Below are 18,237 nucleotides of genomic sequence, written 5' to 3'. Positions count from 1 at the left end.
GCAAGCTCTTTTTTCGTTCATATAGACCAAGATATTTGCATTTAAGCATGTTAAAAAGTTTGTACCTCAACTTTAAATGTAAATATCTCCGGATCTAATGATTCAATCGGTGAGCTCTTTTTTCGCCTATAAAGTCCAGAACAAGGGCTTTCCAACAAACCTAAAATTATAGAAAACGGATCAGTGAATCTTGATATATTTGCGTTTAAAGATGGTAATACAAACTCTGACATAAAATAATTATTTTTATTGTTTGAAAATATTTATTATGATACCATCTTTTATATGATATTTTTATTATACTTTTATAAACATTTATAGCTACTAAGGCTATATAAATTTTTATTTTACTTTATATTTTATTAAAATATACTTACTTTTTAATAATATATGTTAAAAATTCCATATATATGAGAAATGGGTTTTTTATTAGTGAAATGGGGTTTTTCACAGCTCTTTTACATTTAATAATTTAAGTTTTGCAAATGTAAATTTTTGTTCAACTTATTATTTAATCAAGTGATTATCAATCAGATGATTTTTTGGTATTACAAAACAATTTTAAGTAACAAAATTGTGAAAATCAATCAATAATGCAGAGTAGACAAATCAGCCCATATGGAAAGTTTACAGGACTTTTAAGTTACAAATTTATGAAAATAATGAAATATTACAGCGTAATACTTCAAATATTTATACTTAATGCAATTTTTCAAAAATTTACAGAACTTTTAAAATATTATGATTTGTAAAGTTGTAAAATATTACATTACAAACTTATGAAATATTATGGCAGAATCCTGCTTATTCCTAATAGAAGTCCCTGAAAAAAATTTCAAATTTACTAGTAATTTTACCAGCAATCCTATTGGTTAATTGATCTAAAAAGGAAAAAAATCATAATAACTTGGTGTAGTTGGTTACAAAATCTTATTAATGTATAATTATATTTAAAGATAGTACTCATCTTTGTACATGTTTATTATTAGTTTTACATAGTATTATTTGCTGCCATTTTTTTAAGTTGATGGTAGAAAATTAAAATGCATTATTTTATGTTATACTAATGCTGGTAAAATGATTATAAGACAAAGTATAGGAAAATGTTAATTCTATATACTTTATTAATGCATGTATTCAAAAGTCTCAAAATGATAATATATTAAAATTTATTTCTAAACATTACAATAATATTCAAAAAATTCAGGTTCAAAATTATATACAAAAAAAATTGATAAGGAAGCAAAATGTGAAGCTGATTCTTAATTAACAAATACTAATTCAAATAATGTTGTAAAATTATCTGATGGATGTGTATATAATATTAATGATATTAAAAATCCATTAGTATATTATGGTAAAGGGTAGCCTCCTAACAAATGACTAAAAGTTTTTAGTAAAGAAAATAAAGTGGATATTAAAAGGAAATATACTAATGTTAGTTGTAAAAAAGATAATATTGAAGTAAACAGTAATATTGGAGGATGTAAATGTGGTATATGTCATAAAATGGAACATTATACTCCTAAATGCCCTAGTAAGGAAAATGTAAAGTATGATTAATTGTTTTATTAAATAATATATAGATAATGTATAGTGATAATCTTATATAAAAATTCAATAATAAAGTATTATCGTAAATCACGTGATTTTATAAAGGCAACGTATAATATTTATCGCTCCAGGCGACGAATAAATTTTTTCTTAAAATAAAAGCAATTTTTATTGAAATGTTTTGTATATTATAAGTTTTCAATAACCAAAATTATAGTTAATTTAGTATTTAACTATGATTTTTTATATATATTTTAACATATTAATATATTACAATCTATTAAAGAAGCTTAATTTTTAATAAAAATTATTTAATTACTATTTAATTCAAGAAAAAACATATATATGAATTGCATTTTTAAATAAAAATTTGCCTTATTATATTATATTGTATTATTGATGATGAGTTTAATTAATAATGTGCCCTTCTATCAAAGTTTTGATTTTATCCTCAGAATAACCTAAAATATTACTCAGAACTTCATGTGTATGTTGCCCAAGAGTTGGAGGCGGTAATCTTATTCTTGGATCTTCTTTGCTATATTTAACAGGTATTCCTATAATATAAAGGCATAAGAAGAACTTTCTAAATTACACAATATTTATATAGGAAATTCTAACCTGTCAATTTAATCTTTCCAGATTTTGGATGTTCAACTTCTTGAATCATTCCACGGGCAATAACTTGAGGATGCTCAAAGGTTTTTTTAATATTATTGATTGGAGCGAATGGAATACCTTTATCAGAAAAAACAGATAACCAATATTCAGTATCTTTTTCAATGAATTTTTTTTGTAATAAATCAATCAATTCTTTTCTATTTTTGACGCGATTTGAATTTGTTTTAAATCTTTCATCTTGTAATAAAGTTCTTTCTTCAATGGCATTGCATAAAATTTTGAATTGTCCATCATTTCCCGCTCCAATTATAATAAAACTATCTTTTGTTTTAAATCTTTGATATGGAACAATGGAAATATGTGAAGTTCCCATCCGACTTGCTTCTTGATTAGCAATAAGATAATTGCTGCCAATATTTGCTAACGAAGCAACTTGACATTCAATTAACGAACAATCAATTCTTTGTCCTTGATTTGTTCGCATTCTTGATATAAGTGCCGCCATAATAGCACCGTGCGTGTAAAGTCCTATATTTTATATACAATTCAGTAAAATAATATATCAAGACCTCGATACTGCAATTTCCATACCAGTTGTTAAATCTATAATATATAGAAATTAATTTATAATCATATTCATATTAAGTTATTAAGAGGATTATTTTATACCCGTAATGGCTACTCCAACTTTAACTGGTTCGCCACCTTCTTCACCAGTAATATGCATAAGGCCAGCTTCAGCCTAGCCTCAAAAATTAATAACTAAATTTATATCGTAATAACATAAAAATAAATAATACATACTTCAACAATCACATCGTATCCAGCACGTTTTGCATAGGGGCCTGTTTGACCATACCCTTTCACAATTTTTTTTTTAAAAAAAAAGATAGGATGGCAATTTTAATTTATACCTATTATACATAATGGTCACATAGCGAGTTATTTAAGTTTTAAAACTTACCAGTAATCGAAGCATAGATCAACTTCGGATTAATTTTATTTAATTCTTCATAACCTAGTCCCAATTTATCTAATTTACCTGGAATGTAATTTTCTACTAATATATCACTTTTTTTTATTAAATCCTTTATTATTTGAGCACCTAACTGTGTTTTAAAATTTACTGTGATAGATTTCTTATTTCTATTAACGGCAAGAAAATATGCACTTTCAGGGCTGGATTTATCATTAAGATCTTTATTATATGCCCATGGAGGACCCCATGTGCGCGAATCGTCACCATGTTTGGGGTTCTCAACTTTGATTATTTCAGCACTGAGCAATGGATTAATTATATTAATCATTAAAAAGATGAAATTATAGATAAAATATCTTACCCAAGATCACCCAACAACATTGTACAATAAGGACCAGCTAATGAAGCATTTAATAATAAAAAGTTAACATATAAATTAAAAATTCCGTACAATGTATAATAATATTTACCCAAAATACGTGTTAGGTCGACAACACGATATCCTGCTAAAGGTAAGTTATTTGGTGTTTGCTCAATTTCTTTAGAATTGATAGCAATTTCTGATTTATATCGACCAAAATTACAACGAATTCTTGAAATTGATAACGCTAAACCGGGTCTTTTATTGATCAGATTCATCATTTTAAAGAAATCAATTGATATAAATCTACATTTTATAGATTTTTAGCGTAACACGTGTTGTATAAGCTGTGTGATAAACAAAAATTGCGTAATGGACAGCTGATTAGAACCTTCTAGTCGAGTATGTAAAATATAAATATCCCACTATCTCGTTTCAATTTTCTTGTTTTTCACTTTTTTTTAAAAAATAAAAATGGAAGACTGGGATAAACAAACTATTATTCGTAAGAGAGCTGAGGTTCCCAAGGTTACTAAAGGTGCTGCGGCGATAAATGCAGCTCGTCGTGCTGGTGCTGTTGTTGGTACAGAACGTAAAGGTACTGGCTCAGTTCTTAGGCTGTTTAAATACATTATTCCTCTTGTTTTTTTATAAGAACAAGTTAAACTAACACATTTTTCGTTTTTATAGCTACCGGTGGTACCAATAAAGGACATTCTATGACAGATCACCAAAAAATAGCCAAGCTTGATCGAGAAAATGAAGTAGCTCCGCCACCAAAAATTAGTTTGTCAGTTGGTAAAGCTATTCAACAGGCTAGACAAGCTAAAGGGTTAACACAAAAAGAACTCGGCCAAAAGATTAACGAGAAAGCTAATATTGTGAGTAACATCAGAAAACATTTTCTTTTTTTATATCATTTGATTATTAATTACTTATTATTTTCGTAAGATAAATGATTATGAGATGAGCAGAACTATCCCAAATCCCGCTATAATTGGAAAATTGGAAAATATTCTTAATATTAAGCTGCGCGGTAAAAACAGTGAGTATAGCACTAGATATAAATAAGTCCGATTTTAAAATTTATCTTTTTTTTTTTTGAATTAATGATTTATTTGTTTTATTATTAGTTGGGGAACCCAAACATAAGTAGTTTTGTAAAAATATATATTTTTTTCTTCCCTACTCAAAAAGTGAATCGCTACATTTTGATTGTGTGATTTCGAGGAAATTTGAATGTTTTAAAATTGAGAAAAGATCATTGGTAAGATAAAAAACAAAATTAGCATGTTTTATTATTCACAAAAAGTTGTTGAGCCCATTATGGGAGACATTCAAAGTGATTATATTTATGAAGTGCTAATCATCAGTAAAGAGGTTTTTTTTATCATATGATGGTAGTTTATGTGCGAAATACATTAAACTTGAGTTTTTTTTATTAATTTTTATTAATTTGAAGTATCAAAGAATCAATAAATATCAATTATTTAAGCATAATGTAATTTTGACTTTCCTTAACATTATGTTTAAAATTAATTCTCTATACTATAGTCTATAGGTTAGAAAATTACTTAATATTCTTAGAATGTTTGTAATATGATAAAATGTAATCAAGCAAACGAATTTGTTCAAGCTGTGTATTTTCCGAAGATGGCTGTCTTCTTTACATAAACATGTGGAATCACTATCAATTTAGTGGGTAATTAGTTTATGCCCTAAAGAACACTTGTTTAAAAATATTTAGCATCTAAGATACATTCACATCCGAAGCAATAAACTTATAAATTTATTACTTTTCGAGCCAAATTGTTGAGAAGCTTTATCTTCTGTTTAAATGTTATTATGTTTCACATGATAACAATATACATACACAGTATTAAAAGTAATGCCCATTCTAGTATACTTATAATTTTATTATTGTTATGGATTAACATCACATGTCTTCCACAGACCACTTATACGCTTCATTAGCGAGTGTAGCTCTAGCGTTTTGTTTTTCAAAATATTGTCTTTCAAATCCATTTGAACGATCTGAAATGTAATTAAATAAATATACTACTAATAAGGAACTAAACTAACAAAACCAAATCATTTTGTTACATACCAATACCATCCCATCTAAATCCCGGTTGTATATTAAATCTATTAGGTGGTGCCGGTGGACCTTGATATCTTGGTCTCTCATTAATTCTCTTTTTATTTTTTTTCTATGAATTTATGTGTATGAATAAATCATCCTTAAACGATACATATAACACAAATTAATTTCACGAAAATACCTTAGTTAAAAACATTTCGGCTGGATCATTCCACCTTTCCTTAGCCTTCAATTCTTCATTTAAATCTTTATCGTCTTTGTAACTAAGAAAAGAGATGTTAGAAAGAATTCAAATTAATGGTTATAAAGTAAATTAAAAAATATATATTACATCGCTAAAGGCTTATTTAGTAATTCTTCCTCTCGACGAATTTCCTCTTCTTTACCCCATTTTAATAACTTTTCTTCTTCTTCAATCTTACGTCGTTCTTCTGCTCTTTTTGCTGCTTTATTAATTTTAGTACCTATAAGAATTATGTGTGTGTCGAGTATTAATATTTAAGTTGCAATATTTGATAGAAAATTTATTAAAGCATACGTACCTTTATTATCGCGATATATAGTAGCTGCACCACGACCAGATGATGAAGGATCCATCTTATTCACTAAATCCTTTTCATCTCTCTTAGCTCGTTCTATATCTTTACGCACCTTGTCAGAAGAGTGTAAACCCACGTCTAAACCTGAAGACGTTTTGACAGATGGTGAGGAAGATGTTTTATGACGTTTTGGTATAGGTTCCTCGGAAACTTCAGAATTATCTTTGTTATTTCCTTCATGACTCATATACTCAAATAAATCATTAGAGGCATTTACTATAATATAAAAAAATAATCAGTAAGATAAGAAATGTGCTCTATTATTACAAACGAGCATACAATTTCTAACCAATTTGTGGAGCTTCGTCTCCTATATCTTCTACAATAGGCTTCCACTTGCTGGATTGTTGCGATTCTGTAGAAACTTCTAGAATAGAATAACCAATAAGCTAGTCTCCTTAGCATAAAGAATGATAATATCAATGAATTACCGACTATAGGAGCATTCTCGTCTTCTTCGTCTTCCGAACGAACATTTTTCCACTGTCCAGTAATATCCTCTTCATCAATTATCGCCACACTTCCCAGCTTATCAGCTGTAGGCGTAGATTTTATTTTTTTCTTTTTTTTCTTTGTAGTTTCGATCTGTGAAGTTGTAGATTTTGCGCCATATTTTTTGGCGAGATAGACGTTGAGAGAAGTCATTTGATTATTGGTTGTATTTTTGTGAATAAATAAAGTAAAAAAAAAGCGCGTTTAGTTGATTTTATATGAAATTATATATTTAGCGGTCATTTGACCTATCTGAGTCAATTAATTTGACAATAGTTTATCTGTTAGATTTTAGTCACAAACAAAAAGTTATTTTCATCCCTACAAAAACACCATTCGTTCATTTTTGATTATTGGTTTTTTTGCACCATATTAACTGGACATAGAAGTTATACTTTTTAAGAATTTTCAATTAAAATGAGCGGTACTTTAAACATGGCAATTGATGATTATAGTTCTAATAGAAAACCAAAGGGGAGATCATCTCGAAGGGGTGGACGTGTTTCTTCCGGAAGTACTTCAAATCGCAGTGCTCGTACTAGAAATGCCCCCTACGTACGGCAGGTAACTATAGACTTCTCAATGTTTTAAAGCGCAATTTACTTAAAAGAGAGTATTACAAAGGTTTATTTGTATTGTATAGGTGAGTTATTAGATTGTTCTATTTCAAAAGACAGCTTGCATTTTTTTTTCAAATTTAATCAATAAATCCATAAACCTTTATTTATTAGCGTCCTCCAAGAGGTGATATAAATGGGCAATGGTCCCACGATCTTTTCGAGGACAGTAACTCTAACAGTCGCCGTTCAAATGCAACCAGTTCTCGACGAAATACTTCTAACTCTAATGGAAATAATAAATTGATTGTGGAAAACTTATTTTATGAAGTAACTCAAGAAGATCTTGAGGTTGAGAGTAATTTTAATTGTTAATATACAAATATATACGTGTATATATCATTTTTATTAACAAAATTGTTCTATGTAGGAATTATTTTCTGAATGTGGTACCGTAAAGAAAGTTTATATACACTATGATCGTGCCGGTCGAAGTACTGGTGTAGCTGATGTGGTTTTCGAAACACCATCAGAAGCCGAAGCGGCTCTGCGGAAATATAATGGAAAGACACTTGATGGTATTGTATCGTAATGGATATATTTAAGTTTATAATTTTTAATTAATATTTTATCATTGATATTTTAATTTTGTCCGTTTAGGACTTCAAATGAAAATTAAATATGCTCCGTTGAAACCTACACAAAAAAATGCAACCATACGCGGTTCATCTAACTCTAATGGTGGCGGCTCAATTATGGATCGCTTAGGTGGTATACCAGTGTATGTGTTTAAAATATTTTACTTATTGTTTTACTACAAAATACTTAGTAGATCAAATTTGTAGTAGTATACACAATTATTATTTTTTTTTTTGCAAAAAATGAATCCGTATGTTATATTACATATACAGACACGTTGACTTTTTCCTTCTCTACTTGAAATATTACAATCACATAGTAAGTCTGCTCGCGGAAATATTCGAGAAAGGCTAGGTAATTCTTCACCTGCAGCACATCGAGGTCGTGGTCGCGGACGTGGACGTGGCAGTAATAATTCACAAAAACCGTCTAATCGTAAGCCTGTCACATATGATGACCTTGATGCAGATTTAGATGCTTATATGGCCATTGATGATGTAAGTAAATTTGATAAAAGAAATAGCTTTTATTATTAGTTATTCTATTCATATTTTATAAAAGCTTTAATTTTAATACTGTAGGGTTCACAAAATACATCAAAGGGAGTAAATGGAGAAAATGGAATGGATTTGTCATAGCAATTTAAATAGATTGTATGACAAATGATTGGATTTAGAATTCCTCTCATTTTTTCTCACTATGTACAGCGAAAAACTCTTATGATTTAATATGAGCATTTATTAAATATTTTTTCCGTGTTTTGTGGATTATGATGCTCAGCAGGAATTTATTTTATATATTATTCACAGAGATTCTCTTCGCTATTTATGAGATTATGCGATTTAGAAACATTGTTTCTTTCTTTATCTTATTCATATATAAAGAGTTTTAAATCTAGACCTAATCCTTTTTTTAGTGGTTCATATATTTACAATGTTTTTTCACATTATATTTTAGTATATACAAAGATGCAATAAATCAATTAATCATTTTGTCAATTTTGTCAATAGAAATCTAAAATTTTGCAAGCAATAAAAATTTAACACGATCTAATGTAGTTATGTAGATAATTTCAATATTTCCTTTGTTTAATGTTCAACTTATTAAGAACATGTATAACCTTTTATAAACGTATTTTTAAAATAATAAGAACCGGGTATAATACCGGGTTATTATTCAAACAACACACGAATGACACTTAGTAATGCGTTATACCGTACTGCACCAAATAATTCCAAAGTTCTGAAGCGGGTAAATGGTAAGTTTCGTAACAAATTTTTCGTTACGAAACTTTAATATTTTTTTTTATTTTATAAAAGAACGTTTCTAACGTTCTTTATCTTTTATTTTTGTAGGTTTCGGTATTTGATGGTTACGGGGCATTTCGCCGAAAGGACGGTTCACCGAAAAATAGGACCAACATTATGCAGCATTATAAATACTCAGACCAGAGATTATTTTTCGGCGAAATGGCTTTCGGTGAAATGCCCGGGTAGTCAAAAAAGGTGGGTATCTAATTTATTTATTGCTGAGAATAAAGAATAGGACAAATTTATCCTGAATCGGGGGTCCAGGTTCTTTATCCTAAACAGTTGCGGTCTAGGATAAGAACCTGAACCCCCGGTCTATTTTAAGGACACTAAAGAATAAATAAAAAAAAATAAAATCACATGATACGAACACATGATTTCTGACTGTAATGATTTTTTACCCCATGCCGTTAGACAGTACAGCTAAAGGGTTGGTTGAGTATTTTGTGTTTTTTTTAATATAATTCTTTCCAAAAATCGAATAATCTCGCGTTTATATAAACTTAATTGTTATCATTGTTTGTTCTCGTCTTCGATCCAAATAACTCCATCCGGGAGTTTCGTGTCTGCTTGTTATAAAATTTTCTCGATTCATCATTATTATTACTTAAGTTTTCAATTAAAAATTCTATTATAGAGAAGAAAAGAAAAAAATAATAATAAGGTTAATTAAATTTATGGATCAGTTATGACTAAAGCTAATCCAAGTTCTGCAAGAACGCTCGCTCACGAGTAATTTTCGGCCACTTTCGGAAGATAACTATTCGATTTGACCAATTTTAAAAGTTTTAATAGATATAAACATATTTTTGGAAATATATTCTATAATTTTAAAATTATACTACATGCTTTAAGTTGTGATAAGTTTGAATGAGAAGTTTATTAAGGAGAAACTTTTTTACAACGCGCATAAACATAATCTACCTTCATAACGAATTTGAGGCGCAGGATACGCAGGGAACTATAGTACCCCAGTCGCACCGATAAAAAATTTAGCGCAGGGCCGGCGTTACGGCGTTATGACTAACACGTGAAAATAAACAGTGACGAATAAGCTAGGGGTGTGGGGGGTCCAACTGGTTGGTTACACGATATAATTTCGTATTACCAAACTGTCCCACTACCGTCACCCCTGAATTTTATTATTTTAATATATCCAAGACAACATTCCAAGCCTAAAACTTTTGACGCACAACGTTTCTAAAAGCCGATGTTCGAGAGTAGATTAGTGTTGGTAAGAGTCATATATTGGCAAATTTTCATGACTATTAGAGCGTTATTGGGTTTCTCAGGTCAAAGTTTTAATATAGCTTATTAGAAAAACTATTATTTCGAAATATGTATTAAAAAAATTTTTTTAAAAAACAATGAAAAATATGTTTTTAACAATAAATATCACTTTTATATTAAAATTTATTAAATACATTCTCTTTTATTAGTGAAAACTGCATACAACTATTTATTGTAGACATTTACTATAGACAATATTTTTTTCAGTTTTTTTTTAAAAAAAAAGGTTTAAAAGTTATTATAAATTAAAAGTCTATATAAATAACGTTTTCTTGTAATAAATAAACTTGTTTTACTTGTTTTAGACTTCTAAATATTGATTTATTCATCATAAATACTAAAATAAAACCGCCGATGTTGTTTTTTTCTTCTCAGAGAAGGTCCAAACATTATTTAAAGTACTTGGACGCGACAAAACAGACGTAAAGATCACGTTTCAAGGATGACATAATTGGGTGGCTGGTTTTTTTAATTGCAGGGGTATTTTGTTCACCGATCATCGTAATTTACTAATAACGTATATGAATTTATATGGAGGACAGTTTTGATTTATTAGACTTATTGTATATTATATTGTGTAACCAACCAGTTGGACCCCCCACACCCCTAGGGTGTGACGATGTGATGAATTTAAAATATGTCACGTGATCGAAAATTTTTGTCGGTGACACTGGGGCTGGGCTAGTAACTTCAGGGATAGTTTTTTAATAGCTTCATTATAAAAAAAAATGGGTTAAATTTTTTTTGTAAAAACGATTCTATTACTAAGATCAAATAGGATTTTTTATACTGTAATAAACTCATTTTTTTAAATGATTGAAAATCTTATGGATAGATGGCAAAAAAGGAAAAATTAAATGTCCTCACAGTTTTCCGGTGTACCGTCGGTACTTTGTTAATTAAGAATGAGTACACGGGTGTTCTTTCTTACTACAGTAACAAATAAGGCGACAGACTTAGTTTTTAAATTCCGATGACCCGGTAAAAATTTTATGTTCAATTCTTTTAAAATTGGTCAAATAAAACGAGACTGAGAATTAATCGTGTGATCTACGGTCTCAATTAGTTGATCGAGATGATAAAAAATTTTACTATTGATTTTTTCACGTGTCGTTGGGGTGGCCAGTCAACTAATAAAATCAAAACTTATGTATGGTATACAGAAAAATACTATAATAAACTTTATTAAAATTGATACATTTTTTTCTCAATATTTTCGCTCTAATTTCGACAAGGACATTCCAAGTAACTATCCTTTTAATAAAATGGGCCGATTTTTTCATTTTCACTTCGAAATTAATAAAAATCTATTTCAGGACAACTTCTTTCATAGAAAAAAAAAGCTTTTTTTTTAGTATTTTCAAAAAACAGGGTATTTCATTGTTCTATAAGTTTTCATGTATTCAATTGAACTTTTCGCACTACTTAAAACATAATAAAACGCAAGTTATCGAATTTTTAAGGTTTCGGATTTTTTAATGGTAAAATGCCTAACAATATAATATAATAAATAGTTTATTGTAATTCCATCGGATTTTATGACGGTTAATAAAATGCATTTTTTTAGCCAAAATCCGATTACATCTCTAATATTGTGATCTATATAAAACCGATTCTCTGTTAATGATTTACAATTAATAGTTTGATTTTTTTTCCTGATTTGTAGTTATGATACTGTTATGATTTAACATAGTTGACTGAGAACAATTTTATTACTCCGTAAAATAATTACCATTAAACCAGTTGTTTCGATTATATAAAAAGCTTTTTTTTTTAATGCACATAAAAATATATACCAAATTGCGTATATCGAAATTTCTAGCATACTGTATACTGTGCTTATTTTTTTCTGATATATAACTTCTCACTGATTCAGGCGAAACTTTACATGTTTTTAATAAATGCGGCTTATTTTTTTTTAAATTTTGAATAATTCATTATTGATTCATTTATATTAAGACATAAGCATTTTTATTAAAAAAAAAAATTATATCGAACACTAAAATTTCCTAAACACTCAAAGAAAGATAAATATAAGGAGAACAATTTTAAAGCTTATCGCGTCCGGTATCAACAAAGTCTCGCACGGCATCACGTGTTTTATCAAGAGGGAGGGCTGTCATTCCGGCTAAAGAAATAATTTAACGCATTAACAAGAATACAAAAATTTTTCGAAAACATATATAATCCGAAAAAAATGCTTACCTAGACTTTCTGCTGGTGGTTTGTCAGGTGCACTAGGATGAGGACTAAGAAAATTCATGTGGTAGGTAAGTTAGATCTTCAATAAACCCGAGGAATTTAATATTTGGAATTTTACTAACTGAGTTGGAGCAGTAACACGAGTTTTGGCAAAACTTGCACCCAAACTTTCTAATTCATTTTGAGAAATGGTCTCCTTGAACTTCGGCAGGAAATCGGATTCTTCTTCATCAATATGGTGTACTAATTCCTAAAAATTACCACGTAACATGCATACATTAATGCAATTGATTATGCGATATAATACAAAATCAATAAATATATGCCTTCAACATCTTTCCGAATAATTCATGGTATCCATTATCAGTGACTTTCATTGAATCCAACTTGTAAAGATCTTTTTTGACCTGGAGATGTTCTTCGCGGCTATGATCCGCGATTTCCTTGCCATTAGTAAAGTGCCTTTCAAACGCGGGGTATAAGTTAATTTCCTCACATGCTGAATGAACTGCGACTTTTAAAATTTATAAAAGAAAATATTTTTATTTATCACGTATATTAAAACATATTCTATCTATTTTAATATCCTACTCTCGCGAATTACGGTGTTTGCGATTTTTTGACGCTCATCCGTATTATTTTCATTTTCGTACCGTTGCGCAAGATTCCTGATGATTTTGTGGTCATCAATGATTTCGCTAACTATGTCTTTCGTCATCTTTGAAAAAGGGGTAACTTGAACATAAAAACGGCGAAAATTCAATAAACTTCTCATCCCATTCATTGTAATATTCGTTTAAATTGTTAATTACTTACTTGGGCGAGTTTGAGGAAAAAGAAAGAAATACGTGCATTTCTTATAAATAAGACAGTCGTGGCGAACGTGTGAATTATTTTTACAGTGACGGTTACTGACGTAAAATTCACCATCTGTATGAAAAAACGCCCACTTAAATTTGTTACGCGTATAATAAATAAGCTTAACTAATAAGCAATTAAAGATGTTTATAATGTAAAGAGGTTCCTGTTATTTAATCACACGGTTAGGTTCAGTCTTTTGGTTTATCGCACCATGCTGGATAATTTAGTAAGTCGGCGTTTTTTTTTAATCATTTAATTATTACAATTAATAATAAATATTTATTTTTAAGGGATATTTTCATTCGATCGATGAGTTAATAATAAATTTTTAAATACTATTTTTTTTTTTGCTCCTAGGCTCATCTTCGGCTTCAGAATGGAGAGTCCGGTATATAATTAATGCCCGATAAGAATTATTTTTTTTTTATAAGGATAGGAAAATTTTGTAAATTGGCGTTTATTTGTTTATCTGTTTTAAATAATTTAAGTTATCCTAACCAATTCAGTTAGGCTGGAGATCCTGGGAAAGTTTTCGCGGCCAAACCTTGAACAAAGAGGTATTATATCACTCGGTAAACCTTTTTTTTATTATTAAGACTAACGTTGGTATGACGTTTATTTTATCACACAGCATATGAATTTTAAAGTGTTGTGAATCGTTATTTGACCAATCAGCGTTAAATTGATCAGCCGAAATATTTGATCATTAAAAATGATCGATTTTTTGAATTGCGGACCAGTAAATCTCGTAATAAAGAAAATTCCCCAAATCACCATTTTTAGAAAATCCAACCAGATTCGATGCTAAGGTATCATATGATAATACGTTTCAAAAATCAACATCGTGATTTCGTCATAGCAATTTATAATGTGGTTTGATGCTATATGAAAGATTCATAATTGTGCACCAAAGCTTTACCCATTTCTTTGTTCGCTTTATGCATCCTATAATGATATCCTGCTAGTCTGCCTTCTTTTAATATTACTGTTATGTGTTTTTTTATATGTTCACACTATAAAAAAAATTCGGATAAATAATCATTTTTCTAGTTTTATTCCGAAGAAACTCAGACACGTGGTCATTTTCTGAAAAATTTTTTATAGGTTCACTAAAATTGCTTTTAACAAACAGAAGCTACTCTAATCTAGCTTATTTAAATTTAACGCATATAATATTTGTGTAAGAGGTTGTTTTCACCTTTTATTACAAATTGGTTAATACTGATGCAATTGACTATAACGCATCATATACTGTATCAGCATATTGATCTACGCTTAATTTTTCACTTCACTTTGGAACTAATGTGGTTTCTTGTAAAGGCTTTATAATTAATCAATCAATATGTAATATTTCAAATTTATGCATATCAACTTTCATCAATATTTACCTTAATAAATTAATTTTTTAATTTTTTAATATTTCAATTCATAAAATTTGACGTCTGTTGAATTCTTTGAAATCTATATCACAACCACTAACATTTTAATTGAATGATACCCAAACTTGGGTGCCGAAACTTTTCGGCTATATGCCGAAATCAAAATACCTTTCGGCAATTTGCCAAAATCCCAAATTGTTGGCTAAATTCTATTGGCCAATTAGGGTCACATAACGTCAGACAGAATTAAGCGATCAACACAAAAATTTCCTTTTTTGGAAGACATGTAAAAAATTTCCATTTTGATGGTCTTGTGTAATATCACATGACACACTGACCAATAGTATTTGGCAATGATTTGAAATTGGAATTTGGAATTTTGGTAAAATTTTAAAACTATATCAAATATATATGTTAACTCTTTCTAAATGCATTAATTTCCTTGGAACTATAATGAAAATTTGAAAAACATGCATTTAAAAAGGAAGTGCAATTAAAGAAGAAAATTTTATATGATTTCTATATAGTAAGTATATACTTAAAATTGAATAATTTAGAAAAAATATATATAATACATATAATATATACTTAAAGAGAATGTACTCAGAAAAATTAACAGGACCCCAGACATTACATATACAACAACTCCATCAGGAGAATAAAATAAGTGTAGATCTACAAAATAATACATATGTGAAAAACTACGCAAATCTATACCATTCGTGATAATATACGAGTGTGAAAATTTTAGAGAAATTTTCAATGATATAAAATAATGTATTCTTAAAAATGACATAGTTTTTAATAGTAAAAAACAATGTAGTTTAACAGTAAAAATAATAAATTCTTTTTCTTTATAATTCTTTTCTAACTTTCCTTTACTTGCGTATCTTTCGATATTTTTCTACATTTTGTTATTTTTTTTTTACTTATATTAAGAGTCAAACTATTAATTAGATTTTATTTATTTATTTTTTTACCTACACTAAGAGTCAAACTAAATATCTCAAGACAAATTATTAATATATTAAGTCTCATTATCTAACCACTACACTATTTATTTTTTTTTTAAAATTATTAATATTATATTTTATATTTATCTTAGAATAAAGACATGCCTAAACCTTTTACCTTTATATTTATGTATTTATACAGTTTACTCGCTTTATAATGAATTTTGATTTAGCGGATTTCTTAATATAGCAGATCTTCAGTGTTGTACCGATTTTAACTTTAACATATAAAAAAAATCTTGTTATACCAAATATTACTAATAAAATGCTGTATACCATTTAACGAAGTAATCTATAGATCGTATAATATAAAAATAACTCTTATTATAATGAATTTTTCTTTATAATGAATTTTTTTAATATAACGAAGAAATTTTGTATAATATAAGTGCATACGTTATATGTTGTTATACAATATACCGCAATATACCAAATTTTCCAAGCCATACCAGATTATTCCAGTCATGTTTAACAAATTTTCTTATGTTATAATACTATACCAAATAATTCATTATAGAAATAACAAATTTTCTTATAACGAAGGTTTGATTGGCCAAACCACTCACTTTGTTATAAAGTGAGTAAACTGTATAATTCTTTTAAAGTATAGATTATGAAAATATATTACCAAAGTTACCTATTTGTATAAATTTTACATAACTTCAAATTTATTTGAAATATTTTTACATTTTCATGTATAGGTTATGCAAAATCATGTATTTATGCAAATTTCTAAAACGTAAATTACTGAAACTACCTACATGTATAGAATTTATAAAACTTTTTAAAATACAAAATTGATGAAGTATTTCTTAAATCATTTTTATATGTAGATTACTTAAAATCATATATTTAAGAATTTTTTTCAAAGATGTAAAACTTTGAAACTACCTATTCATATAGAATTTATGCCACTTTTTAAGATATGTCTTTTTAAATACTATGTTTAAGTGTAATTTATACAAAAATCGTATATTTATAGATTTTTATGGAGCGTAAATTTTCAGGGATTATATATATTTGATAACTTTACGCTAATATTCACTTCATATAATTTCCTGATGGCAGAGAGTAACTTTTTGGTTTGTAAAAGGCATACGCTTGAATTTTATTAATTTTTACCATAAGCTACTTTAGAAAATACCAGGTATTCAAGAAAGAACCACAACAAAGTGCAGAACTAACTAATACAAGAACAAATAATCTTCTAAAAAATACATAAAAAGAAATGCTAAGATTATAAACTTAACACCCTTTTTATATAAATAACAACAGCTACTTCCTGAGTTATATCTCAAACAAAGTAAAGTCGACTATGCTATACATATTCAGCAAAGCATCCCTGCTACATTTAAAGATTGAAGCATCCAAAGCTAAATACCATTAGCACTATCAAAAACGCACAAAATTCAATTTTCCCTATTTGACTATATATTATGAATAACAAACTTACTTCAAAAAGACCTTCAAAAACTTTTTAGTATTATGCAGTCTAGCCGCTAGGAGAACTTTTTAGTGTCATACCCTATAAAAAAAAATTTCTTTAACATGTACTTAAAATATACTTATATATTTTTAAAATATATCTAAAATATACTTAACATTTTAAAATATACTTAAAATATACTTAAAATTGCAATTTTAAGTATATTTAAAGTGTAAAATTTTGTACTTAAATTATACTTAAATTATATTTAAATTGCAATTAAGATATTTTATTTTAATATAATTTAAGATAAAATTTCATACTTTAAATATACTTAAAATTGCAATTTTAAGTATATTTTAAGTACATTTAAAATTTTAAGTACATTTTAGATATATTTTAAAATATATAGCATATTTTAAAAGATATTTTAAAGAATTTTTTTTTCATAGTGATACAATTCTAATAGGAACATCTCATAATTTTGAACGATCAATCTAACGGAGAACGTCTATACTTTTACCGAACGAATCATAAGTCGAACGCCGATATAACGAAGGCACTTGATATAGTGAATTTTTTAGACAACTATAATAAATTTCCCCTTACTATAACGAATTAACTAATCAAATCTCTTAAAATCTTCACTATAGTCTTATAGTAAAGTTGAAGTCTAGAACCTAGGGTTTGTTATAATAAAAGTTGACTGTATTGGCCTAAGATCTACTTAAATAAATCAATCCAATGATAGTTCAACATGTAACCACCTTAATCGACATACTACAAAAACTGCGGTACCCAACCTATCACTCCTTATCACTTAAGTGATCATCAATTTTGAAAATATAACACC

General features: G+C 28.1%; 5 protein-coding genes across 6 annotated transcripts; 2 read left to right on the top strand and 3 right to left on the bottom strand.

Annotated features, from left to right (window-relative positions):
* Window positions 1-1,937: 1,937 nt before the first annotated feature.
* Window positions 1,938-3,796, bottom strand: OCT59_018785 (uncharacterized protein; the record flags this gene model as incomplete). The annotated part of the gene is made up of 5 exons (XM_066135615.1): window positions 1,938-2,111; window positions 2,176-2,703; window positions 3,140-3,453; window positions 3,516-3,552; window positions 3,625-3,796. The coding sequence occupies 5 exons, from the start codon at window positions 3,794-3,796 to the stop codon at window positions 1,963-1,965; spliced, it is 1,200 nt and encodes a 399-aa protein (XP_066004885.1). The 3' UTR covers window positions 1,938-1,962.
* A 134-nt stretch (window positions 3,797-3,930) lies between these two features.
* Window positions 3,931-5,320, top strand: OCT59_018784 (uncharacterized protein). The gene is made up of 4 exons (XM_025311602.2): window positions 3,931-4,113; window positions 4,206-4,396; window positions 4,467-4,560; window positions 4,649-5,320. The coding sequence occupies exons 1-4, from the start codon at window positions 3,990-3,992 to the stop codon at window positions 4,669-4,671; spliced, it is 432 nt and encodes a 143-aa protein (XP_025169990.1). The 5' UTR covers window positions 3,931-3,989; the 3' UTR covers window positions 4,672-5,320.
* Window positions 5,284-6,896, bottom strand: OCT59_018783 (uncharacterized protein). The gene is made up of 7 exons (XM_025321015.2): window positions 6,647-6,896; window positions 6,505-6,582; window positions 6,159-6,431; window positions 5,948-6,080; window positions 5,798-5,879; window positions 5,623-5,725; window positions 5,284-5,549 (listed from the first exon to the last, which is right to left on the bottom strand). Exons 1-7 carry the CDS (start codon window positions 6,858-6,860, stop codon window positions 5,452-5,454), a joined length of 981 nt encoding a protein of 326 aa, XP_025169989.1. The 5' UTR covers window positions 6,861-6,896; the 3' UTR covers window positions 5,284-5,451.
* Window positions 6,897-6,984: 88 nt separating this feature from the next.
* Window positions 6,985-9,524, top strand: OCT59_018782 (uncharacterized protein). 2 transcript variants are annotated; one of them, XM_025321014.2, is made up of 6 exons: window positions 6,985-7,271; window positions 7,439-7,615; window positions 7,695-7,842; window positions 7,925-8,045; window positions 8,223-8,400; window positions 8,465-8,805. In XM_025321014.2, exons 1-6 carry the CDS (start codon window positions 7,125-7,127, stop codon window positions 8,468-8,470), a joined length of 777 nt encoding a protein of 258 aa, XP_025169988.1. In that variant the 5' UTR covers window positions 6,985-7,124; the 3' UTR covers window positions 8,471-8,805. The 2 variants fall into 2 exon arrangements, with proteins under 2 accessions (XP_025169988.1, XP_066004884.1); XM_066135614.1 differs by having other exon boundaries at window positions 7,005-7,271; window positions 8,485-9,524.
* Window positions 9,525-12,452: 2,928 nt separating this feature from the next.
* Window positions 12,453-13,963, bottom strand: OCT59_018781 (uncharacterized protein). Its single transcript, XM_066135613.1, has 6 exons — window positions 13,522-13,963; window positions 13,359-13,440; window positions 13,032-13,219; window positions 12,828-12,955; window positions 12,709-12,752; window positions 12,453-12,631 (listed from the first exon to the last, which is right to left on the bottom strand). The coding sequence occupies exons 2-6, from the start codon at window positions 13,390-13,392 to the stop codon at window positions 12,552-12,554; spliced, it is 474 nt and encodes a 157-aa protein (XP_066004883.1). The 5' UTR covers window positions 13,393-13,440; window positions 13,522-13,963; the 3' UTR covers window positions 12,453-12,551.
* Between the last annotated feature and the right edge of the window lie 4,274 nt (window positions 13,964-18,237).

This window comes from Rhizophagus irregularis, chromosome 28, assembly GCF_026210795.1.
Source record: "Rhizophagus irregularis chromosome 28, complete sequence".
NCBI lineage: Eukaryota > Fungi > Glomeromycota > Glomeromycetes > Glomerales > Glomeraceae > Rhizophagus > Rhizophagus irregularis.
The sequence above is the reverse complement of the archived record's forward strand: the minus strand, read 5'-3'. Positions and strand labels throughout refer to the sequence as shown.

Bases quoted from the DNA above. Each gene is read 5' to 3' on its own strand.
- OCT59_018784 (XM_025311602.2), top strand. From the start codon at position 3,990: ATGGAAGACTGGGATAAACAAACTATTATTCGTAAGAGAGCTGAGGTT. The intron at 4,397-4,466 runs GTGAGTAACATC...TATTTTCGTAAG, and splicing joins TTAACGAGAAAGCTAATATT to ATAAATGATTATGAGATGAG. The intron at 4,561-4,648 runs GTGAGTATAGCA...TTTTATTATTAG, and splicing joins TAAGCTGCGCGGTAAAAACA to TTGGGGAACCCAAACATAAG.
- OCT59_018783 (XM_025321015.2), bottom strand. From the start codon at position 6,860: ATGACTTCTCTCAACGTCTATCTCGCCAAAAAATATGGCGCAAAATCT. The intron at 6,432-6,504 runs GTTAGAAATTGT...TTTATATTATAG, and splicing joins AGACGAAGCTCCACAAATTG to TAAATGCCTCTAATGATTTA. The intron at 6,081-6,158 runs GTACGTATGCTT...TAATTCTTATAG, and splicing joins TATATATCGCGATAATAAAG to GTACTAAAATTAATAAAGCA.
- OCT59_018782 (XM_066135614.1), top strand. From the start codon at position 7,125: ATGAGCGGTACTTTAAACATGGCAATTGATGATTATAGTTCTAATAGA. The intron at 7,272-7,438 runs GTAACTATAGAC...TTTATTTATTAG, and splicing joins ATGCCCCCTACGTACGGCAG to CGTCCTCCAAGAGGTGATAT. The intron at 7,843-7,924 runs GTATTGTATCGT...TTGTCCGTTTAG, and splicing joins TAATGGAAAGACACTTGATG to GACTTCAAATGAAAATTAAA.
- OCT59_018781 (XM_066135613.1), bottom strand. From the start codon at position 13,392: ATGACCACAAAATCATCAGGAATCTTGCGCAACG. The intron at 12,956-13,031 runs GCATATATTTAT...GGTAATTTTTAG, and splicing joins TATTCGGAAAGATGTTGAAG to GAATTAGTACACCATATTGA. The intron at 12,632-12,708 runs GTAAGCATTTTT...TTATTTCTTTAG, and splicing joins ACCACCAGCAGAAAGTCTAG to CCGGAATGACAGCCCTCCCT.